Below are 26,678 nucleotides of genomic sequence, written 5' to 3' on the forward strand. Positions count from 1 at the left end.
AACACACACATACACACACACACACACACACTATGATGAAACATTGCTCATATTTACGAATCCTCACACACATCTGCATGACATGCAAGATTCATGCCTGCTAGTAAGACATTTGACACTCCATAGAGACCAGATGTGGGTATCTAACATATATATATATATAACACATTACCTAACCCTGTGTAACTTTGTTTGTGTGTGTATGAGTATGTGTGTGTGTGTATTAGTATGAGTGTGTGTGTGTGTGTGTGTGTGTGTGTGTACTATGACTCACCCCCTCTGAGCAGCTCGGTGTGCAGGTAAGCCAGTCCTCTGGTGACAGAGAGAACGAGGCGGCAGCAGCTCAACCAGTCAACTTCCCTCGCACTCAGATACGTACAGAGGGAACCCTGAGAGAAACAGAGAGAGAGTGAAGTATAACAGACCTGATTAGATTATGTACAGTATAAACTATATGGACAAAAGTATCTGGACACCTGCACATTATACCTACAGGAGATTTACAGTTTTTCCAATTGCTAACACACTTTTTTATTTCTTTCTCCCTTAATAAAGAAATAAAAAACTTAATTGAAACACTGCAAGATGACAAACGCTTTGCTGAAAAAGTTGAACATAAAGGTGATGGAGTGGCCAAGCACTTAAACCCAATTGAGCAGCTCTGAGGCATCCTCAAATAGACAGTTGAGGAGCAAATAGTCTCTAACATCCATCAGCTTCGTGACGTCATCATGGAAAAGTGGAAGAAGATTCAAGTTGCAACCAGTGAAGCTCTAGTAACTCCATGCCCAAAGGAGTTAAAGGAGAACTGCTGTGTGAAATGGATCTGGGTGTAGTAAAACATGATAAAGAGTACTAATCTCTACTAACCATGACTTTACCTTAAGATGGCAGCGCCCAGGGGGCGCCGAGTGGTCCAGCGGTCTAAAGCGCTGCCACTATGAGCGAGAGGTCGCAGGTTCGAACCCCCGCTCATGCAGCTTTGCCATCAGCTGTCGGTGCTCATAGGGAGCAAAATTGGCTCTGCTCCCTCTGGGGTGGGTAGATGGCGCTCTCTCCCCATCACACTTAAGGTGGCGCTGGGCGGCACGAGGCGTCTGTGAGCGGATGAATCGGAACCTAGCCGCTGTGCTTTCCTCCGAGCGCGCTGGCTGCTCAGGCAATGATTCATCAGCAGCAGCTCGAAAAAAGGGGTGACTGACTTCACACGTGTCGGAGGAGGCGTGTGATCGTCCGCATCCTCCGAAAGTCAAGGGCATCACCGGTGATGGGGACGCACAAAGGGGTGGGACAATTGGATATCCAAATTGGGAGAAAATGGGGAAAAATCTGAAAAAAAAAAAAAAAGATGGCAGCGCCCAGAGGCGTAGGTTATGCTACGGGTTGTAAACAGTGGTTTTTAATAAACTTCTTGTGCACTTTTAAAGTTCTTAATGCCTCGTTTTAAATGTCAGTGTGGAGCTATTTAAGCCTGGATAACGGTGTAAAAAGTGATTTATCTGCAGGGGAAAGAATATGCCCTGTATCACCCAGTCTAAAGGGTGTCTGGACAAACTGCACAAAATTGCTGGATCTCATAAAGATGTGGTAGAACAGAGGTGGATTATTCAATAAAGGTTAGAACTCTATCATGTTTTACTACACCCAAAGTCAATTTCACACCGTAGTTCTCCTTTAAGATAGTGTTAAAAAATAATTATGGCCACACAAAAAATTTACACTGTTATACAAGCTGTTTACTGACTACTTTACACTGTATCAAAGGGTCATACTGTATCTTCATTGTTGTCCCATAAAAATATTGAAACTGAAACACCTGGTATTAGACCACAATAATTTATTGTCCCGACGGACAGTTCTGGTGGAAACAGGAGAGTTGAGGTGCACATTGAATTCTGCCGTGATTTAATCAGCCGTGGTTTTATGTTTTTTGAATACAATCTGGGTTAACACCCGAACATCCCTTTCAGACAGCTTCCTCTTGCGTCCACAGTTAATCCTGTTGGATATGGTTTGTCCTTCTTGGTGGTATGCTGACATTACCCTGGATACCGTGGCTCTTGATGCATCACAAAGACTTGCTGTCTTGGTCACAGATGCACCAGCAAGACGTGCACCAACAATTTGTCCTCTTTTTTTGAACTCTGGTATGTCACCCATAATGTTGAGTGCATTGCAATATTTAGAGCAGAACTGTGCTCTTACCCTGCTAATTAAACCTTCACACTCTTATTGCTCTTACTGGTGCAATGTGCAATTAATGAAGATTGGCCACCAGGCTGCTCCAATTTAGTCATGAAACCTCCCACACTAAAAGGACAGGTGTTTCAGTTTCATTGTCCAACCCCTGTATTTACAAACATGTGAGGGTTGTGCTCACTTTTGTGAGATACTGTACATGCTACTGCTCGTTCTTTCTTACTGGTGATGGAATACCTCCCAGTACCTGCTGCTGCGGGGGTGACACAATCTGCAGTAAGTCCCAGTAAGCAGGGACTGACCGAGTGGGGAACCCACGCGCATTAATAATTAAGAACTGAGTCAATTAAGAACTGAGTCAATAATCTCCCATTTCCCTCATAATGAGTGTGTGTGTGTGTGTGTGTGTGTGTGTGTGTGTGTGTGTGTGTGTGTGTGTGTGTAATTAGGTTGGGAACAGAAGAGGATGAGCTGCAACAACACTGATCGTAGTTTTTAACAGATCACATTATAAATAGAAGAGTTAATATCATCTAATGTATCTTTTGTGTTGCAGCATAATGTTTAAATTTCACACAGACACTGTGTAACAATACATTTACCAAAATTTACTGTAAATAAACACATTATATCACATGTAGAGGAATTTTACGCTGCACTTTAAAGAACGGGATGCAGCAACACGTATATGCCAGTAAGTCTTCACACCCTGGTATTACTTTAGAAACAAGTGTACATTTTTTCGCTAATTGGTCTGTACATAGACTGTTCACTGCTTTAAAGTCTCTTTTTCAGTTAAGAAGTTAAATAAAACAATATATTTAAATATATATTTAAATAAATAAATCTATATTTAAATAAAAATAAAGTAAGAACTAGCTTAACTATGGATTTTAGTAGAGGATACAATAATTACGTCAGCAAATATCAGATGGAAATATTGATTATGAATATGATTATAAAAAGCAATTATTGGTTGATACCGATATAATTCCGACATCATTGTGCATCCCTAGTTTTGTACAGTTTTCCTTGAAGTGGGAGCGTAGTTACATTAAGCTGAAAAATACAAATGTACTAATTAAATTTATTGTACTAAATAATTATTAAATTATATTTCCTTACAGTTTTGAATATGTTTTTTTTTATGTCACTTATTAATTTATCTATTTTCATAAAATTATCAAGCTATTTAAACTCTGTCATCATGGGATAATATAAATAATCACTGATATCAGTGACATCACAACCTCACAACACACAGTTTTATTTTCACGGGACTGAAGACACATGCTGCACGTTCAGCAACAAACAATATTAATGTCACTTTATATTTATCATATTGTCTTCATATTTAATTGAGGTAAAGCTTAAGCTGTCCATCCTGTTATGGTAAAATCACGGTAATTAAAATAATAAAAGAAAAAAATCGAAATGTATCTTTAAAAATAGAACAAGATCATCATGAACAATTCAACATGTCTGCAAATCTAGATCAACCGTCAAATGACCATTTTCCCTAAAACTGTTCATCCTGACATTGTCCTCCCGGTCATGCAGCTTGTCTCAGGATGCATGACAGGAAACAAAGAGTAATTAAGCTGGAAAATTTGATTTTACTCTAGTCTGTGTCTGTCTATTATGAATAGTCAAAAAAGACTTTAATAATTTTTAAGAATATAATTGTTGTTTAAAAGTTATGAGAGTCAAAAGTTGCAGTATTCTGATAATGACCCAGAAATAAGATGTCCAAATGCTGCGAGACAGAAAAATACAGATTATAAAAAAAGAAAAGAACAGAAAAGATAAAGAAAAGGAAAGCGAGCAGATGAGAGAGAAGCCTGTGCACTGGGGGAGATATGAGATATTTGAACTAGACTACACTTCCTCAAGAGGAAGTAGTTCTGTGAGAAGATCAAATCTGACACCAGATCCCTTAGATAGTCCAAACACTCCAAATATAACTAGCCGTGTTTGAAGCTTATGCTGCAGAAGCATTCAGAAAGAAAACAAAAGCTAAGAAGTGACATGGAAAAAGTAGCACAAACAAGACCTGCTGAGACAACGAGACCATATTCTACAATCATCATCAAAAATAGCTGCACAAAAAATGAAGTGAGGGACTGCAATGCTATATAGAAGAAAGATAAATGTCAAAATAAATTAATACAAAATTTAGATTAAGATGGGGAGTATTTATTGAGCTACACACAGAGAAATTGTGTGTACTGTGTATATCCCATTTCCTTTTCTTTTCCTATTTGTTTCTTTAATTGTATGGACCAGGACATGTCATTTTAATTTGACCAGACCTTTCTTCACCTTTCTAATCTTACTGAACTAGAAGCTTTTAATAAGGACGAATGGGAAACATGGGACAAATCCTTTAAACAAGAAGTAAAAGACTCATCCAGCTCTAAAAATCATTTACAAGCTGTGATACTTGCCAAATTGATGCTACTAAGCACTAACTAGTTGCAAAATATGAAAAAAGGAAAGTTTTCTTGCTTAAAATATTTAAGAAATAAGTCACCTTTAACTTTGCCCTCTGATACATTTTTATTAAGTATTCATTAAAATTAATTTCAGTTTATTTTAAGCAAGGATGTCCAATATTTAGCAGTAGATTAGTTCTAAATTTAAACAAATAAACAAAAATCAGATCCCTATTTTTGATGGTATGAGAGCTTTTACTATAAAATGATCTATGTCTTTATATATGAGCAAAACACAAGTTTAAAAGCCAAAATAATTAAGCACAAAAGTAAACTCAGGCAGCTACAGCACACCAGTCTAACGTTTGAGATTGTGTATGTCTGTGCAGTCACTGTGCTCTGGATGAGCGCTTACGTGTGGGTAGAACTCCAGCAGCAGCAGGTACTCAGTCCGGCCATCGGTTCCGATTCGCTCCTCGCTCTCCAGGAAGCGAGCGATGTTGTCGTGGTCCAGAAGGAGACGGTAGATGGAGCGCTCGTTAATAAAGGGCTGGCGGTTAGCGCTGGAGAAAACTTTAACCGCCACAGAACGCTCGTCCAGACAGCCACGGTACACCGCCCCGTACCGGCCACGGCCAATCAGCTGCAATCAGATAAAGAGACAGAGAAAGAGACAGCAGATAATAAGACACAAACATCTGTCGATAAGGAGAAAAGATTAGTTGGCAGTTGCACACATACAAACATTTTGCTTATGGTGCCATTATCTAATAAACACAAATAAAGGCCTACATAAATACAAATATTTATAAATATGCAAATGCTAGTCTTTCAATTACCTTCCATTTAACAAATTATTTCTCTTTTTCTGTAAAGTTGAGATTTTGAAGATACACATTATTTGCATGAAATCAACAGTATGTTGCAACAGTATGTCCACCATTGCAATATTACATACAAACACAAAGAGAAAACATACTGTATGATACCAAACACGTATATGCTTACAGTATTTTATATTTTAAAATAAGAATTCTGTCACATAGTGGTGCATTCAGATCCCAAAAATATATGGACAGTTGTGGTGGAGCAACTTTTCGTGTTTTTTAAGGCTTTCTTAGTTCCCAATAAAGTGTCATATGTTAACCGAATAATGACAAAAACTAACACCATGCTGTGTTTGTAGAAGAGGAAGGATTCTCCTTAAGATTTGCCCCATCCAAAATGCAAAAACTACACATAATTCATATAAATGATATATTAAATATTCTAAAGGCACATTTCTTTGCTAGGAGATGAGCTTGAATGTATGTACATACTGTATTTGCATGTGCGTATGGTGCTCAATCTGTTATTGCTAGGGGTGTGACGAGGCACCTAACTCATGAAACGAGATGACACGATATTGGGTTCACAAGACAAGACGAGACAGGATTTTAACAATATACAGTTGTTGAAACATATGATTGAAAATATTTGATTTGACTGAAATTCACAAAATTCCAAACTGTAGGCGAATTTTATATACTTTGTAAGTAATCAAATTTCTTTTACTAGCTTTAAAGGGTGTTTATCAATTTTTACTCTGATTATGAATTATGTATGCTTGCTTATATGCAGTAGAAGACAAAACAGTATGCAAGTACTGCAGCTGGTTTTACCATAAACCCAACAATTTCTCTCCTGTATGATCTCACATGAGTCTCTTCAGACCTTAGAACTATTGTTACAATCCCCTCAGTGAAGGATCTGTATTCAACTGGCAATCACCCTTGAGGGTTCTATACAGACCTGGCAACCTATGACCGAACTTTAACACGTTATGTCCGCGTGTGTCCATGATTCTGCGTCGCTGTGCAGTTTAAACCGAGTTTAAACATGAGTTTTTGCCGACCATACGATTAACTGAACACGGAACAGCGTGATGAAGTCCAGCAGAGCAGACCAGCGCTTCTGTTTGCCGCCCAAAATTATCAAATATTTGTTTTGGTTACTTGTGCTTAAGTCATGCGAGACACCTTTAACAACTGACAAGAAATATTCTGCCGAGGGATCTTGTGACATGAGACCTCGTCACACCCCTAGATACTGCAACAATGTGTTTACTAAGTACCCTCATATCATGATGATAATCCCTTTATAATTAAGCGTGCAGTGCAAATAAACACATAATCACCACCATTGTTTTCATACATATTGGCTTCTGTTCCACTGCAGGACCAAATTGTTACTAAAGTCATGCTGTATCGCTCCGTATAAGTGTGGACCTGTTAGCCCAGTTATGGTTTCTTTTTCCATTTGCTGTGTTGCTTAATCAGAAAGTGCTGCTCAGCACTGTTCTGTCCCGCAGTGGAAAAGAGGCCTTTGTGAGCTGTAAAGTATATACCTCAAGTAGCTTCAGGTTGTCCAAGTCCAGTGAAGGGGGAGAGAACGCTGCCTCCAGCATGTTCAAGTTATGAAGACTTTGTTTACCGTGTCCTTTAAAACAGACACACACACACACACACACACACACATACACACACAAATAAGTGACCACTTCAGTTTCTGAATCAGTATTTCTGATTTTGCTATTTATAGGTTTATGTTTGAGTAAAATTAACATTGTTATTTTATTCTATAAACTACAGACAACATTTTTCTCTTCAAATAAAATATAGTCATTTAGAGCATTTATTTGCAGAAAATATTAAATGGCTAAAATAACAAAAAAGATGCAGATCCTTCTGACCTCAAATAATAATAATGCAAATAATGGAAAACAAATTCATATTCATAAAGTTTTAAGAGTTCAGAAATCAATATTTGGTGGAATAACCCTGTTTTTATTTGGCATGTTCTCCTCCACCAGTCTTACACACTGCTTTTGGACAACTTTATGCCACTCCTGGTGCAAAAATTCAAGCAGTTCAGCTTGGTTTGATGGCTTGTGAACATCCATCTTCCTCTTGATTATAGGTTTTCAAATAGGTAAAAGAAACTCATAATTTTTAGGTGGTCTCTTATTTTTTTCAGAGCTATTTCGTGCATAAAATCGGGTTTAAACAGGACATATTTTGGAAGCACTGTCAAAAACCTCTCTACAGCAGCTCACCCCTCAGCAAGCGGTAGATGAAGAAGAGCAGCACCACCAGTACTGCCACCACAGAGACAGATGCCAGAGCGATCAGGATAGCCTCCTTCCCGTCCAGCGGCCGAGGATCTGGATGTGGGTCAAAGGGTAGATTAAAACAAAAAACTACAAAAGCAGAATAAAACCTTTGAAATCCTCTTGATTTTAGAAGACACTATAAACGAGTAGATGTTCCAATATTTTGATCACATAAACATGAACTTATAGGCACCAGGCCTAATGCCAGAACTGGACTAGAGGGGTATAAAGCCTCCAGCACTGATCTTCTGGAACAGAGAACCTGTGTTATCTGGAATAATGGAGCTCCATCCAATACTTTTGGATGAGTTGAGTTGGGATTTTAGAATGAGGTGGGATAGTGATCATCCAACATCCTGATCTCACTAATGTTGCTTTTGTCATTAAATGCAATTAAATATTCACAGCAAAGCTCTAACTTGTAGTAGAGCCACTTCTCTGGACAGTAGAGACAGTTAATAACTCCAATAAAAGCCAGATAAACTATTTTTACTACCCTTGATTTCAAAAGAAACAATGAATAAGCGGTGTCCCAATAATTTTGTCCATGTAGTGTACAACTTTGGGATTAAAGTAGTGCTAGGAGATTAATAAAATTCATTTTATACATTAAATCACTGTTTTAAAGGTCTAATACATTTTTATATTCATTTTAAAATGTCTAGTATGATTAAATGCCATGTGAACTGTTTTTTATGAAAAAAAAAATGCTTCTTTCTTTATAACCATGAATTATTTCACTGAATTAGTGGTCTCTTGCTTATGAATATTCATACATGCAAACATATAACCTCTGATTGGCTAACAGCACTGCAGAAGAGAACATGACCTGCCTTCCCTCCCAATCGCCCCACAGTCAGTTTTACAGCTCTAAAACTCAAAGGACAAAATGTTTTCAGAGATACAGCCTTAGTTATAAAAATATAGAACAGAGTGCTAGGTAAAGTTAACCCTTAAACTACGCTGAACGTCAGTCTCTTAGCGCCACAAAAGAAATGTTATCAATGCTGCGGCGCCCTGCAACTGCCCACCTTGGCCGAGCGGCGCCACTCTCCCCACAGCATTAATAACATTTTTTTTTAGGTATACTAACGCTACTAAACTTTTTCCTTGGTGATTCAGTGCTTGGTCAATTTCACCACTTCGAAGCCCCATAGTCTGCTCTGTATCATAAAATCTGACGTGAACAACGTCCACTTTGACCGGTGTTCTATCAAGTTGTGCTACCTTGTCAAACCGTGCTTCCCTAGTGTTTATTTATGTAAAATTCTCAGTAAAATTCAAAATCAACCGGAGATCCGATTTAAACACGGTTCTTTTCCTAATCAACTTGTTTTTCGAAGTATTTTCTTTTACTAGCTGTAGACAATGGAGGCTGAAAAACAGTTACACGTGCAGCATGAATATACAACTAGATTTTAGTGGAAGGAGACCTTTAATGTGATTTTTAAAATTGGCAGAGGGAATCTTAAGGCTTAAAGCTAGCTGCTTGCTATTACTTACTAGGACTTAAAATAGTTTTATTGTGCTGAATGGTTTTGACTGTTTCGAAAATACTGTAAGAAAAACTAGAATTAGTTTGCATGTTTGTTGCTACAAATAAAAAACTGTTTGTTTTTATCTAAGAGCAAAACAAATCTAATCTTGCTCATGAATTTAACAAGATATTAAGTGTTTTTTTTTTTTTTTGTTTTACAGTATTGCCCAGCATTGTATTACAGTAGCTCCAATCCATTCCAATCCAAAGCAATTTAGACTGTTTCCCAATGGTGGAACAAACTACCTACCACTACCAGAGCAGGAGCGTCCCTTGCTACCTTCAAGAACCTGCTAAAAACTGAGCTCTTCAAAGAGCACTCACTCTCCAAACACCTCTAACAGACTAACTACTTCTAACCTCACCCCCTGCTCTCCCTCCTCCTTTCTAACTCTATCCCAAAATTACCCTTCTGGCCTCTTTTATGCCCTGCCAAAATGTTTTACTTTTTGCCCTGGATTTTTATGTCCTCTATTGCTTGTGAACATCATCATTTGTCTGTTCATGTGTGTGATGGTTATTTAGTGAGTGTGTAAGGGTCCAATGCTACTGATGAACTCCGACACTGCTCAGGAATGCTCGGTGAGCCTCACAGATCTCGGTAAGCTCTGAGCCACTTGATCACGTTCCACTCGCTCCACTTGCTCCTTGAGCCATTATTTCCAGTGCTATCATCTCACATTCTTTCCATTCAGCTGCTGATGTGTGGAGCGGCGAGGCTGAGTCAGAGAGCAGGCCCAGTGACGGACAAACGGACCGGACGGAAACATGCTAGAGTCTGAGGATAGCTAACTTTACACACCTCCCTACACAAGCTCTCATATTATCTCATATTTTCACTACAGCCTGCATAGCCTGCATCTGCATTTAACACTGTATACATGAAGAGGATCCTTACCTTTTGCAACTTACGGGCCATAAGATTTTCCACAGCCCCCCGGAATATTTTTAATATTTGCAGCACAACCATCTGCACAGCACATAGATGGTTCTATTAGTCAGAGATACAGTGGTTGCTTCACTTGTAGATGGTCCAGCTGCAGAGTCTTTTCTTGTAAAAGACTCTGTTTTACCATTTATCCATGATGTGTAACACATACCACATAAAACAACTGCTTCAATCAGACTCTCATTAATAATGCAACTATCTTGTTTATCTACTAGCTAGCTCCATCTACCTGTCATGTGACTGTACACTGCTTTCCAAATTATGATGCAAATTGGATTTAAGTGTCATAAAGAGTCTTTTTCAATTAAACTTATGGATGGTATTGTGTCTCAGGGCTCTTTGGATCACTGAAATCAATCTCAGACACCCGTGATAATTAGTTTGCCAAGTGAGCCCAATTAAAGGACAACTACTTAAGAAGGATGTTTCATATTATTGGGAAGGCCACAGGTTTCAAGCAACATGGGATCATCGTACTGTGAAGAGATTTGTGGCTGATTTAGAGCATAAATGGGTTAATGCAGATAAAGGCAAAATGAGGAAAGTTTCTGCCAGGCAAATTCATCAGATTAAGAGAGCAGCTGCTAAAATGCCATTATAAACCAGCAAACAGGTATGTGAAGCTGCTGGTGCCTCTGGAGTCCTGCAAACCTCGAGGTGTAGGATCCGTTAAAGGTTTCCTGCCACTATTCAGCCGCCCCTAACCAGAGCTCACAAGCAGAAACGGTTGCAGTGCATCCATAAATACATGAAGACTAATTTCCAAACAGTCTTGTTTACTGATGAGTGTTGTGAAACCCTGGATGGTGCAGATGGATGGAGTAGCGGATGGTTGGCCACCATGTCCCAACAATGCTGTGACGTCAGCAATGAGGGGCGGAGTCGCTTTTTAACTGTCGCGCGGAGCTTTTTAACTGTCGCGCGGAGCTTTTTAACTGTCTCGCTGAGCTTTTTAACTGTCTCGCTGAGCTTTTTAACTGTCTCGCGGAGCTCAGCTACTCTCACGCTGAGCTTTTTAACTGTCTCGTGGAGCTTTTAAACTGTCCCGCAAAGCTCAGCTTCTGTCACACTGAGCTTTTTAACTGTCTCGCGGAGCTCAGCTACTCTCACGCTAAGCTTTTTAACTGTCTCGTGGAGCTTTTTAACTGTCCCGCAGAGCTCAGCTTCTGTCGCACTGAGCTTTTTAACTGTTGCGCAAAGCTTCTTAACTGTCTTGTAGAGCTTTTTACCTGTCTCGTGGAGCTTTTTAACTGTCTCGCGGAGATCAGCTACTCTCACGCGGAGATTTTTAACTGTCTTGAGGAGCTTTTTAACTGTCTCGCGGAGTTCATCTACTGTCCTGCGAAGCTAAGCTACTGTCTTAAAGAGCTCCGCAGGACAGTTAGAGTTCCGCAGGACAGTATAGCTGAGCTCCGGAGGACAGTCAAAGAGCTCTGTGAGACAGAATGAGCTTCACGCGACAGTAGCTGAGCTCCGTGGTACAGTTAAAAAGCTCCGGTCAACAGTAGCTGAGCTCCGCTGTACAGTTAAAAATCAAAGAAGGGTATCTATGTCAACATGTCTATGTCTATCTATGTTATGTCTATCTATGTTAACATGTAACTTGGCCTGTTAGGATGTTTTTGATTGAAATAGCTTTTGATTTCAGTGAATGTGAAATCCTTCTATTGCTGCAAATTCAACAAATGACCATTTTCAGTTCTTTATAACCTATAAAATGTTTTGAAACCCTGCTATTTTTTTTAAGAATTACAGTTTTGTTTAATCAGCCCAACCGCCAGTGACGAGACCTGCAAAATTAGAACGGGAAACATGGCGATTCCACTATGTTGAACATTTTCTCTCTGTATTCTGTAACTGTAATTCAGAACCTGGACAAAATAATGGAAACAGTTTCAATTTGCAGTATTCTTCCAGCAGAATGACCAGGACCAGGACAAAACAATAGAAACACCTCCACTCATATTAAACATTCTTTCTAAAGGCTACACAACACATAGACAAAATAATGGAAACACCATACAATATATGGATGTGATAGTAAAGACCCAGTCTGCCCTTTGTTTTTAGAGCAGCTTCAACCCTTCCTGTTATTCATGCTTTAAACTACACTGAGCTGCTCTGGGACACTGTTTCTCGCATTCTTCAAGCAGACCAAAGATCACGCCGAACAGCAGGGAGCATTAAAGCTGAGTGATGCAGTTTGGTGAAAATTTGCACACTTTTCCACATTAGCATTACATAAGTGCTATTGATAAATGCCTACTTTCCAGTAACACTCCAGTAAAACAGATTCTCGTAGTAAATGTGATCATACTGACCAGGGCAAGGTTTACTTGTAAAGTTAATACAATTAACAGTATGGTACTTACAACAGTACTAAACAGTTAACCTGAATTACCTTTATCTCACATTATTATTAATTGACAATTTTAGATGTTACGAAATATGACTACATTTTAATTCTAAAGAATATTATAAATGATAAAAAATTAAGACATTAGTAGATTTGGCTTTAGCTCTGCCGACAACAGAAGACAGTGCTTAAACTTTGCAAGTTTCCTTAATATCTGATGACACATCCTGATCATTTCATCATTTACTGCTAAAAATATAATATAATTCTTATTAGTGCTCAAACAGAATAGCTTACAAAGAGCTGAGCTCCAAAACCCAAATACAGCACTAAAATCCTGCTTCTACAATCATAATCATTTAACAATATATTATAACTAGGGGTGTCAACGTTAAAGCGTTAATGCACACTGTCAATTTGGAATCAGTAGTGCGTTAATATTTTTTTTTAATGCAAGTTAATTAAGGCAACAAATTGGACTCCTACTTCCGCCGTAATCTGCCCCGCCCCCGCCCAACGCACTGATCTGTTTTCTGGCTGAATGATTAAACGGCGCATTCTTACAGCATCCAGCAGTAACACTCCGGTTCAGACTTCCAGCTCCGACCCGGTCAGAGATCTCTCTCTTACTCACACACTTGCGCAGGCACACACACACACACACACACACACACACACACAAACACACACACACACACACACACACACACATAGAACCGCCCTTTCCTGCCCTGAGATTTTTATAATCATCAAATTAAGTTCGAATTCAGAAATCCTCACAATCAAGGTGAGACATTTACAATCCAATTTATCATGCATCCATTATTCCAGCACCCTAGTTTGATTTTATCTCCCCTCAAACTTACAAGTATATTCATAGTTATTTTAATTGACCCCACTAATATACATATCATTGCATTTTACATTTCTTACATTCATTCTTTTATTTACATTTAAATATCCACACTAAAAAATTGCTTCTGAAGAAAAACAAATGCGATTAATCGCAGTTAATCACAGAATTTTGTTGTTATTAATCAGATTTTATTTTCTTAATCGATTGACACCACTAATTATAACGTAACTACAGTTTTATGGTGATGCTTACAAAATTTTACTGAATAGCTTGAGGAAAAAGGTAAATTAGATGCCATCCCCACTACCCTCCCCCACATGTGAATACACACACACTCACGGACTGGCCGAGCGGTGGTGGGTCTGGGTGTTGAGAAGTCCTCTGTGAAGTTGAGGTTGCACATGTCTCTGCTACAGCAGCAGAAGCGGTAGCTGCCATTTTGGATTTGGGAAGGTGGGTTAGTTATTAGGCAGTGGTCATCATGGCACTCTGGCTGATCATCCCTATAGGCCCAGCAACCTAGAATACAGAGAATAGAATAGTCTGTAAGTGTGTGTGGTAATTAGGGACACACCAATCTCTTTTTTTTAGCTCTGATGCCAATACCAATGCATGCATTTTGTTTATCTGTGCTGCACAATAATGGCAAAAATTAACGTCACAGGCCTCTGTGAAGGCTTTACTTTCTGACCTGTAAGTGACAATTTGTGTGTGTGCATGTGCATGTGCGTTGGGGCCAGAGATATACATTGACTACAATGTGTATTAGTTTTAGTCACATTTAGTCTTTAGGTTTAGTCTAGTTTTTGTTGATGGAAACTGAAAACATTTCAATATTTTAGTCAAAGAAATGCACTGGCTGTCCAAAAAAAAGTCGCCACCAAAAAAAGGGTCACAATCCAGTGTTGCATTAATTTTTCACCAAGATCTTGCAGCAGCATTGATGATGGTAGAGTCTTCTCCAGCACATCCCAAAGATTCTCAATGAGGTTAAGGTCTGAACTCTGTGGTGAACTGCCAATCCATGTGTGAAAATGATGATCTCATGCTCCCTGAATCACTCTTTCACAATTCCAGCCTCATGAATCCTGACATTGTTCATCTTGGAAAATGTCCGTGTCATCAGGGAAGAAAAATCCATTGATGCAATAACCTGGTCTATATTCAGTATATTCAGGTAGTCAGCTGACCTCATTCTTTCAGCACATACTGTTGCTGAACCTAAACCTGCATACCAACTGCAGCATCAACCCCACATCATTTACTTACTTAAATCCAGATGGCGATTTTTTTTGGCCAGGCAGTTTATATATCAGTGCTATCTGGGCTCCGGATTTTTATTCTGAAATATGAATTCTTTGGGACCAAAGAGGAGCTGATGCTGCAGCCTTCAATCCAGCTTGGACACTCATACATACGATATGAGTATGATATGATTTTTATTCAAGTAGTTTTGGTCTTTATGCTGAAAGATGCGATCTGTATGATCGCAGAGTGTAGGTCGTTCTCTGTGAGCCCCCAATAAATATCTGTTTATCAGTTTAAATAGCTGGGCTGTATGGTGACTGTAAATGCAGTAGTGAAAAGTGTTTTGATTGAAGGTTAGTGCAGCGACATTCTATTTTGGAGGAAAAACACATCTTGTACTTGACATCACATCAGTTTGTGGGAGTGTTTATATGACAAAATGTGTTTTTGGACAGCAGACAGGTGCCTCATGGGTTCCTCCTGGTGAGAGATTTTGTAGTTCATGACCACATAATGCTGATCAATCATGTAGTGCGTAAGCCACACCCACTAATGATACAATACTCCTGATAACAACAAGCTGTACAGTTTGTAGAAAAGTACATCGGTCTGACAAGCGGCTGGTTCTGACACCACACATCATAACGCAGCATGAGCATCATTTCAGTGTTTACCTTGTTTAACCAGGAGGATTCCGTTCTGCGTCTTTCCCCACAGACCGTAGCAGCGGCCGCCCGGACTGCAGCGAATAGTGCTGTTCTCCAGAAACACTCGACCCTCTCCTCCCCCACCGAGACGCTCACCCAGAGACCTGTGCTGCTCCGCATACGCACACTCCCTCTCCTCCGTCTGCGCAGCTGTACAGAGAGAGAGAAAGAACCGAGAGTTAATACCTTTAGATAGTTAAGGGTGGGAATCATCCAGCACGTTATGGTTTAATTCAATTACAAATCAGATGTCTGCGATACGATTCTAAAAGAATTATCGATGTATCTTGATACGCCTTTTCCCTATTGCATGACTACTTTGTACTTTTAAAGAAAAGTATTTGTAATGATTCATAATTAGGCCTGGACAATAATTCGATATCGGTATTTATCGCGATAAGAAATGTTTCAATAACGGTGATATCACTTTTGTGGTATATCGATATGTATTATTTACAGAATCTGTCACGGACATGCGTTTTACTGGCGTCAGCTCGCCGCACAGCTGAACACAATCAGCTTCCGTAGCTGGACTATCTCTGTGCGTGATGACGTAATCACATAGGCACGTAGCCAGATAGGCTAGGCTAGGCTAGATTTGGCTAGGCTAGGCTAGGCTCGGGTCCGCTACGCATCTAAAATGCCTCGCGCTGGAGCCAAACGGAGCCGGCACGAGTGGATCCAAGGTTAAGGTAGGCTCGGTTTGCATCTGAAATGTTCCGCGCTGGAGTGGAACGGAACGGAACCGAGCCTAGCCTAGCCTCGGGTCCGCTCGGTCCGCCTCTGGTTCGCTCGGTCCGCCCACGGGTCCGCTCGGTCAGCGGTCAGTTGCGGGTCCTCTTTGTCAGCCGCGGGTCCTCTTGGCTCCCAGCGCGGGACATTTTTGATGCAAAATGAATGCCCCTGCCGCTTCCACAAGTGATTAATTGAAGTATGGAGGTCTAATTCAGTGGTGAGGATTTGGTTCGACTCTCGAAGGTCTGCTAAACTTCAGTTTGCTGCTAATTGTGCCGGAGAGTGGAGCCGACCAGCAGCGGTAACGTTAAAACATCTAATCTGTTCCACCACCTCAATCAGTTCCACTACATACAATATTTTCCTTATACTGGCTGAATCACTTTTATAGCTTATGTTGTAAGTTATTTAAGTTATTTAAAGTTTATGAATCCTTTAGGTTTGTTTATTTGACGTGGATATCATGTTCCTTTTATGTTGTATGTTAAAGAGTTGTATTTTGGCTGAAGCACTTTTGTAGCTTATATTGTAACTAAGTTATTTATAGTTGATAAAGCCTATAGGTTTGTTTATTTGACGGGAAAATCTTGTTGCTTTTATGTGTATAAAGGCTTCTTGTGTTCTTTATCCTAGTTGGAACACTTTTGTTTTGATCTGTTAAAATTGTTTACAAAAGACTAAGAAGCTCTGCTTCTATCCTAATTTTAAGTTATTTTTTATTGGTAATAGTTATATTGGCTTATGTTTGACAGGGATGTCATGTTTTTATTTTGCTATATGCAAATAAAATTGAGCATTGATTTATCTTGACTATTGTTTATTTCTTAAGTATTATAATGTTTTCGTGAAAGGAGGTTTCAAAGACTTAAATTAAGTAGACAGTAGTAGGTACTAGGGGTGTGCCATATCATATATCACGATATTATACTCTGAAATATCGTGCCACATCACTCACCCCTAATTATCACATCAGGGTACTAATTTTTTTGCTGTTTTAAGCAAAAGAAAAACTCACACATTTCTAATTTCCTATTAAATATCTACTAGAGACAGATTATATCTGTAAAGTGTCATTTATTTTACTTTAATACTGGATATATGGAGATATTTGGAGTGCATTATTATTATTAGTATCATGTAATTCTCAATTATTGACTTCTGTTATAAATCTGCTAAAATTATTGTTTTTTTTAAATATCTTAAAGGTGTGCAATATCATATTGTATACAATAATAAAAAAGTTTTTTGTTTTTTTGTCATATCGCCAAGAGTATCGTTATCGCGATAATACCATGAAATATTGTGATATTATTTTAGGGCCATATCGCCCACCCCTAGTAGGTACGTATTTCCATTGCAGGGATTCTTAGCAGTTTTCTGAGGCCTTCTAAGTATTTATATCGATATCGGAATTATATCGTATCGACCGAAATTAAGGAATATATCGTGATATGAATTTTGGCCATATCGTCCAGCACTATTCATAATAAATAATGCTATTTATCATAGACTATTTGACACCATTTCTATATACCCCTATTTTTATTTAAAGCAAAGTTATTTCAGCCACAATATTAAAACCAGCTACAAGGAAAGCAGAAACACAAAGGTGATTATAATGTTATTTCTGACCAGCTGGTTTTAATGCTGTGGCTCATCTGTGTTTAATCTGCATAAGAACAAAGTATTATGCAAAGTATGTAAAAGAAATGTTACACATTTTATTAGGTATCTTAACGCTTTATATACACACTGGAATTGGTTCCCAAAGTGGCTTACCTGTTATTTAAATGCAAGAAATTTTAAATAAATTCTCTTAAAATAATAATAATAATAAAACCACAAGCTCAACAATAATAAGCATTATTTGTTTGACATTTATTAAAACACCTTTCAGAAATGTTACAATGCAGAGAAAAAGAAAAAAGAGCAGCTAATGTAGCGTTATTAAAGTCAGTTAAGATTAGGGCTGTCAACGTTTAAGCGTAAACGCACACAATTAATTTGGAATCAGAAACACGTTTTTTTTTTTTTATGCAAGTTAATTATGTCACCAACTTTGACCCCTACTTCTGCCATAAACTGCCACTTCCTTGGCCAACGCATTGATTATTTTTATCTGAATGACTGAAAAGCTTCAACACCTACAACACAACAGCCCTATCCAGACGAGATTAGTTTCCCAGTGATAAAACTCTTGCATCTGGCTGCAACTGAAAAAAACAGGAGGACCAGTGAGTTTTTAGAAATTTCCGTTCAAGTCATCGCATTCAGTAGCTCCTCCATTTCCACTCGCTGATGTGTTTACATCATAGTCTGTGTATAGCTGGACAGAGCATCCTCTCTCAAAAGTGAAGCCACCACAGGTCGGGCGCCCCCTGCTGTTCGGTTTCAAAAAGCTTTGTAACCCCACCCATCCCCATAGGTTTCAATGGCAAAACAGACAACTTTCAATCACGTTTTTTTCTAATATACTGTAATTCTACCTCCTTTATTTAAATGCAACAGCTAGTGTAACCTCTGCTTATATTGTTAAATTTTTATATCCCCACAGAATTCGTTTTTTAGAAGGTTATTCAGCTCTATTCAAAAAAGGTGTGGTTATTGTAAAAGGGCTGGTTATGGGCGGGACCAATAACAGACCGTCAGCTCCACTCCACTCAGCTTTGCAGCCTGTAACCGAGAGGCAGCCCTCAGGGGCGGGGTTATTTAAATGAGTAGGCTGTCTCTCCACAGTCTTTCTCCCTCCTCTGGTCTCTACTGCGCAGACTCAGGTATCAGGATCGCCAACATGGAGGAAGATTCTGACTCCATTTTCATTGAATGAATGGAAACGGCGACACGGCGTCCATCTTTTTTTACAGTCTCTGGTTTACATGGATGTCCGTAGAAAAAAACACGCGCCCAAGGTGTAATTACTTTGGAGTAATGTGGGGACAGAGCGCCATCTACCCACCCAGAGAGAGCAAGGCCAACTGTGCTCTCTCAGAGCCCTGGCAGCTGATAGCAAGTTGCATGACTTGGATTCGAACCAGCTATCTCCCATTTATAGTGGCAGCGCCTTAGTCTGCTGGACCATCAGGAGCCCCCACCCTGATATTCTAAAGCACTGAAATTGTATAGATGTAACTCATAAATCAAGTGTCAGGCTTCAATTATGAGCAATAAGAAAGACATGATATACATAAAAGAAATGTCAAACTCTGAGTAACCGAGTTCATACAAACAGAAATCCACTCTGTACAAACAAATACACTTACATTATTACATTCTGAATATCCACTTTAATTTATGAACTTGTGTGCATACATGGCACTACTATAATTAAAAACACATTCACTCTCAGCCAAGCTCTCACAGGGCTGAGCAGTTTTGAGGGCAGCAGGGGGAATGTTAGCACTGATAATACCTCTATCTTACAGCTGAGGAGCTTCTCTCTCATCAGCACAGACACAGCAGCTATTAAAGCTTCATCCTTTTTCATTTATTTTAAAATGTCTAGTTGTGGTCTCTAGTATGAATGAATGCCATGTGAGCTTGTTTTTGTGAAAACTACCGATATAACGCTGCTTTAGCTCGGTGGAGGAGTTGGAGAGGCACGATAAGATTTCAGCTCTTGTTCACTAATATTCATACATGCAAACATAACCATCTGATTGGCTAAAAGCTCTGCGAGGCAGTGAGACGAACAACAGTCAGAAACGTTTTAAAATAAAGACATTTTTACACTAATAACAGTTTTTGCAGTGTCATATGTAACTTTACAACATGTGTAATGCTGTGCTAAGTGCAGTTCAGCCACTGACCTAGTCTTAGAGTCTCTGTAAAACGTAAAATCCACCGGAGATCCTATGTAAACATATGTAAACACACAGAGGTGGGTAGTCCAGGTCCAGAAAGTAAAAATCCATCCGAGCCACAGCAGAGCCGCCCAGGCAGTTGAAACAACTGGGGTGGATTTTTAACTAGTGTAACTAGTGTAAACAGAACTGTTTTAAACATACACATACCTATCTCAATTGTACTTTGCTGGTGGACATATTCTTATTATTTGTTCCTTAGCTCTGAATTATTGGGCAAAGCATATAACACTGATGTAATATTCGCACAAATAACACAGGAACGAACTGCCATGCTGTTCCTAGTGCTGTTAGCTCCTATCTGACAAGATGGCGCCGAGGCAGCGCTGCCTGTGGGTGGTCGCGGGCCAAGGTGGGCGAGGCCATGAATACAAACTTACAGATTGATGTAGACATGGTGCTTTTCCTGATCGACTTGTTTTTCTGAATATTGCATGCGTATACAACTCAGAGAGACCTACTGTATTTCACAAAGAACAAGAAAAAGTGGATTTTAACACCTTTAATGCCCTTCCATATATACAAATCGGAGTGTGATTCTTAACATAGATGAACCTTCACACACCTTTTTATTCTTGCTACTATGTTATTATTCATAAACTCCACAGCTCTAATAAATATGTACTAGGAGTGTGCTATATTATATCATTCACAATGATAGGGTATAATTTTTAAAACGATAAAAAACCACAGTGATAAAAGCGATAGTCTGGGTTGTTTATGTAATGATGTCACAAGCTTCAAATATGGCGTATGTTCCTTACTTTGGTCATTTAAACACTGTAATAACAATGGCAGAAAGGGTTTTAGGGCCATATCACCCACCCCTAATGTCCACTTTTTCAGTTTCTCTGCTGTCTATTTCCCTCTGCTCTCTTTAATCTCTTTTTCTTGTTCATTAGCAAATTAAGGTATAGTTTGCTTCTTCGTAAATCTGACTGGTCACTGGTATGAGTGGATCAGACACAGCAGTGCTGCTGGAAGTTTTAAACACTACTTTGACTCATTGTCCATTGTATTAAGACACTCCTACATTTTAAGAGTTCAGAAATCTTTTTTTCAGAACTGTTTTTTTTAAAACAGTTTTCATGCATCTTGGTATGTTCCCCTCCACCAGTCTTACACACTACTTTTGGATAACTTTATGCCACTTCTATTGCAAAAATTAAATCAGTTCAGCTTGGTTTGATGGTTTCTGATCATCTATCTTTCTCTTGATTATATTCCAGAGGTTTTCAATTTGGTAAAATCAAAGAAACTCATTCTTAAGTCTCTTAAAATTGGTCATGTGACCAGACATTTTTAAAAAGTCAGTACATTTCTACATTTCAAGCACATTCAGGTTAAAACTGTTTTTTGCCTTTTAAAGTAAAAATTCTATGATCAAAGATTTTTGATTGTTGGGTCTGAACAGGTAAAGACAAGTTTGAAAACATTTCACACGGAAACATTTTGTTTTAGTGCTTTGGTAAGCTACACTATGATTCAATACAGCTAGCATGATGTTAACCCAAACCTACTGGATGATGCATTTTTTTCCAAAATGGTAGGGTTGGGGTAATGGGTGCCAAAGGGCATATAAGAGCATATAAACATATTTTTTGTAATTGTACATTGTATTCTTACATTTTACATATCAGTGATACTGAAGTGAAAGAAGTAGAGAAGGGGAAGTCCATTCATCAGGAAGGAATTAAGAAATATGCTAATTATGTTAATAAACGTTTAATCTTTGCTAGGACGTGATTGGTTTGTTAGGCCTTGTGTGCTCATGTGTGTGACCTTTTGGAGGACTAACACTTTTTACTGTTTACTACGGAATTCCATATGTGTCTCTTAGTCGTTTTCATTTCTTTAGTATTAATCCACAATGTAGAAAATCAATTAAATAAATAAATAAAGAAAAACATTGAATCAGAAAGTGTGTCCAAAGGAATTAAGGTGTGTCAGGGAGGAATTAAAAGATATGCTCAAATTGGCCTTTGATGTTGTTGTAAACTTTAAATAAACCTTAAATTAGTAATTTTTTATTGAATTAGTATTGCTTTCATATAGCATTACAGTTTCTCAGATCAATATATTCTTATCCCAATGTATTCTCTCCAAAGGCACAATTTACCCTGCACTGTATTTCTTAAATATTACATTTCAGATCCAAAATGATGCACCACATCCTGAAATATATGTACATATTTTAGTTGGAAGCATTTCTGTCATGGTCTCGCTTTACAGTCACTTTAAGTAAAAATGGCACAAATCTTCCCACTCTCCCTGATATATAAACGATGCACATATACTGTATAGTCATATACTGTACATTAACGCACACACACAAACTCAGCCCTCCCAACACATACACACACACACACAACACACGGCACACTGCCTACAACAGTGTTCCCTATAAGAGGTGGAGCCAGTAGCGGACTCTAATAGTTGCTGACACATCAACCTAACAAGCAGTTATCCAGCGGGAGCATTGATATTAGCTGACATATCAGAATAATGAACAGTCTATCGGATGTGGCTAACAATTGCACAGCACACGCATCTGGCTAAAAGAGGCTGCATGCATGTGAGCATGTATGTGTGTGTGCCTGTTTGTGTGTATTTATGTATTTGACAGGATGAGCAGAGGATGAGTCATCTGATGTGGCACGGACACGCTCCAATATGGAGAAAAAGAGAAGGGATGGAGGAGAGAGTGAAGGATCACATCACTACCATCCCAAAGAACATGTCCAAGACACTATTTAGATGGGATTAGTTGTAAATGTGTAGGTGAAATATTGTATTTGTACTACAGGACATCTGTAAAACACATGACAGATTTGCACAGCACAAGAAATCAGTATAAATAGCTGAGATGGGAGTTGCTTTAAAACACACGGTGATAACCATAACTATAACCCACCTACAGAAATAATGAAATTCTAGTTTCTAAAATATTCTAAAATATGTTCATAATGTGGCACAATATCTTAGCTAAAGCAGGCCCTCTGAGGAGTACGGCTGCAATGATAAGTCGACATAGTCTTCAACGTTGACTATGAAAATTTGTCTCACAGAAAATCATTGTTGATGCATTATTAACGTGTGAGGGAGCGCAATACACCTCATGGTAGGGGTAATGGGTTCATACCATAGACTGTATATAAGTATGGACAGGACGTCCCCATTCACTCTCATTACGGCGTTGTGAAGCCAAAATATGGCCGAAAAAAGCTGCCATTAAAATAATAATTTTAATTAATGAATTAACCGAAAAAATAATTGTCAGATTAGTCAGCTACTAAATAGTTATTAGTTGCAACTAGGGGTGGGCGATATGGACCTAAAATATTGATATTTCATGGTATATTTGCGATACCGACAATACACTAAATTATAAATTATTTCAAGAATACATTACTGCAAAAAATTAAAAATTAAAATGTATAATTGTATACAATTATATAATATGTCACACCCCTAACTGAGAAATAGATGATCCAGAATCTCATGATACTAATAATGCACTCAAAATATCTCCATATATTCAGGACAGAAGTAAAAGGAATGATACTCTAGTAGATATAAAATTAGAATATATAATGGGAAATGAGAACAGTCTGAATTTTTCTTTTGCCAAAAACAGCAAAAAAGTAGTACCCTGATGTGATAATTAGAGGTAGGTGATGTGGCACGATATTTCGGGGTATAATATCTTTCAGGATATTCAAAAATGATATATTATATATAAATGATGATATTACGATGTATGATAGGATATAGCACACCCCTAGTTGCAACAGAACACCCTTCACCCATCTGAGAAGTGCTTTAAGAGGTTTACCACAGACTAGTTGTCTGGCTGTTAGCATCACCGCTGTCTCTTTAGCATTGCGCCCAAGCCATTAGCATTGCAATTCCATTAGCCGTTGGCACACTTAGCATTGCTATCCCTGCTTTAGCCATGAGAGTCCTTCATATCTAACCACTAGTAAATATATAACCTACATCTTAAGGCTCTGGAAGCATGGCTTGCGTCCTTTACTAGGCAGGGTCACATGACATGCTACATGAAATATAGCAAATGTAATTCTTTATGCAGCCAACAGACATATAGCTAAACTGGCCTTGTCATTTTTTTTCTTGTTAGCATCTTGTTAGCAGATCTTTTTTTGATACTGAACAACTAAACTCACCTATATAAATGAGCTGTATCGCTGAACTGAACCACTTATGTGCTTCAGTTCAAATACAGAATGAGGGAACACAGACAACCTAAATTTACAGTCAGTCTGAGCCTGCAGCCAACCACAGCCTCCTCTCCCCCTTTAATCTGTCCATCCATCCATACCTTCACCCATCTGCTCCACTAAAACAGGCAGCAGAACTGCAGAACACGGGAAATACGCAGTGTGTGTGTGTGTTTGTGATTTTGGATTCATTTGTAAAATGAAGATCAAGGCTTCATGATTCAAAGTTTCTATGGCAACACAACGCATAAAAAATCCTGTGGCATACAGTAACAGTCTGTAGTCCTTCATGGACAAGCACACACACACAAACACACACAAAGCTCTGGTGAAGCAGACATGTAGGGTGCTGTTAGAATGTCAAGAGCCTCACAAGCACCGACATTGCCACTTCACCAGAGCTTTAAAACCATGTTGTGCTGTATGAGTGGATCCGACACAGCAGTGCTGCTGCAGTTTTTAAACACCTCAGCCTACTGTAATCAATGATGAAGGATTAAATAATAATCAACACAAACTATGCAGCACAGATGAGCTTCTGTCTCTAACTTTATATCAGTAGACACAGTGTTTTAAATTCCAGCGGCACTGATGGTGTCTAAAACACTGTGTCTGTACCAGCACAACACACACTAACACACCAACACCATGCTAGAGTCACTGCAGTGCTGAGAGTGACCCACCATCCAAAGCAAATAACAGCTGCTCTGTGGTGATCTCTCCTGTGGTGTCCTGACCATTAAGGGAAACTGTGAAAGAATAATAATAAAGTATTCAGAGAAACAGAAGAACTACAGTCTGTAATGATAGAACTATAAAGGGAGTCTAAATGATCACTGGAGCTGATAAGATGGACAGTAAGTGTAGAAACAAGGAGGTGGTCATAATATTTTGATATCACTGTGTATAATCATTCAGTCTTAGACACATCTGCAGCATTCCTGTTTCAGAAGATGATCGTACAGCAGTAACAGACCAGAGCAAAGTGACCCCTCACTCCACACACAAATGAACTGTTTCAGAAGACAAATACATTCATAGATGAGAAACTAGCCAGAAGGGAGATGCCACAAACACACACACACATACACACACATATATATATACATGCACACACATTCTGCATAAAGTAACTGTTCCAGAAGACCACCACAACCAAGCCAGTGGGCAAAAAATAACAGCACGCTCTCTCTCTTGCTCTCTCTCTCTCTTACACACACACACACATCCACACACAATATGCAGTGGAAGCTCGTTCTGAGTTTTTCAGGTCAGGCGCCTTTCATCTGTTTTCACTAACTCCCGTAATCTAAGGCGAATCGGAATGAACGTCAGGCCATTAATATACCCTAGCAGACACATCAGCAATACATTTTAATACATTTACCTCTGGAGTGCAGTTTTAATTTAAAAAATACCTCAGTAGTGCTACTCAAGTCTCATGAGAGAGAAATATACACACGTCTTTTGGCTGTATAAAAATCAGGTAAAAATTGGTAGTTTGGTAGAGTTGTGATTAGTAGTGCTGGACGATATGGCCAAAATTTATATCACGATATATTCCTTAATTTTGCTCGATATGATATAATTTCGATATCGATATAAATATGTTGAAGGCCTGCTAAGAATCCCTGCAATGGAAATCTGTACAGTACTGTCTGAAATTTTAAATTTAAGTCTTGAAAGCCTCCTCTCACAAAAACTGTATAATACTTAAGAAATAAAAAATGTCAGAATAAATCAATGCTCACTTTTATTTGCATGTAGCAAAATAAAAACTTGAGCGCAGCCGGGATCCGCTCGGTTAGGGTCGGTTTCGCTTTGTCGCGGGTGGGTTTTAGGTGCGGAGCGGAGAGGAGCGGAGCTGAGATCCGCTCGGTTAGGGTCGGTTTCGCTTTGTCGCGGGTGGGTTTTAGGTGCGGAGCGGAGAGGAGCGGAGCTGAGATCCGCTCGGTTAGGGTCGGTTTCGCTTCGTTGTGGGTGGGTTTTAGGTGCGGAGCGGAGCTGAGATCCGCTCGGTTAGGGTCGGTTTCGCTTCATCGCGGGTGGGTTTTAGGTGCGGAGAGGAGCGGAGCTGAGATCCGCTCGGTTAGGGTCGGTTTCGCTTCATCGCGGGTGGGTTTTAGGTGCGGAGAGGAGCGGAGCTGAGATCCGCTCGGTTAGGGTCGGTTTCGCTTCATCGCGGGAGATTTTAGGTGCGGACCGAAGCGGAGGTCGACCCAGGTCTAGCCTAGCCTAGCTTACCCTATCTGGCTAAGTGCCTGTATGATTGCGTCATCACGCACTGACGTAGCCCAGCTACGGAGGCTGATTGAGTTCAGCGCTGCAGTGAACTGACCCGCTAAAAAACGCCTGTCTGTAAATAATACATATCGATATGCCACAAAAATGATATCACCGTTAT

General features: G+C 39.1%; 1 protein-coding gene across 1 annotated transcript in view; it reads right to left on the reverse strand.

The window, feature by feature from the left end:
- bmpr2a (bone morphogenetic protein receptor, type II a (serine/threonine kinase)) overlaps positions 1–26,678 on the reverse strand; it is a 59,258-nt gene that overhangs the window by 23,312 nt on the left and 9,268 nt on the right. Inside the window, exons 2-7 of the mRNA XM_049479061.1 lie at positions 15,406–15,588; positions 13,823–14,002; positions 7,729–7,836; positions 7,021–7,112; positions 5,050–5,277; positions 275–389 (exon numbers count right to left, since the gene is read on the reverse strand). Coding sequence (XP_049335018.1) covers positions 275–389; positions 5,050–5,277; positions 7,021–7,112; positions 7,729–7,836; positions 13,823–14,002; positions 15,406–15,588 — 906 coding nt within the window. The remainder of the gene's footprint in view (positions 1–274; positions 390–5,049; positions 5,278–7,020; positions 7,113–7,728; positions 7,837–13,822; positions 14,003–15,405; positions 15,589–26,678) is intronic.

This window comes from Astyanax mexicanus, chromosome 5 (genome assembly GCF_023375975.1).
Source record: "Astyanax mexicanus isolate ESR-SI-001 chromosome 5, AstMex3_surface, whole genome shotgun sequence".
Lineage (NCBI taxonomy): Eukaryota > Metazoa > Chordata > Actinopteri > Characiformes > Acestrorhamphidae > Astyanax > Astyanax mexicanus.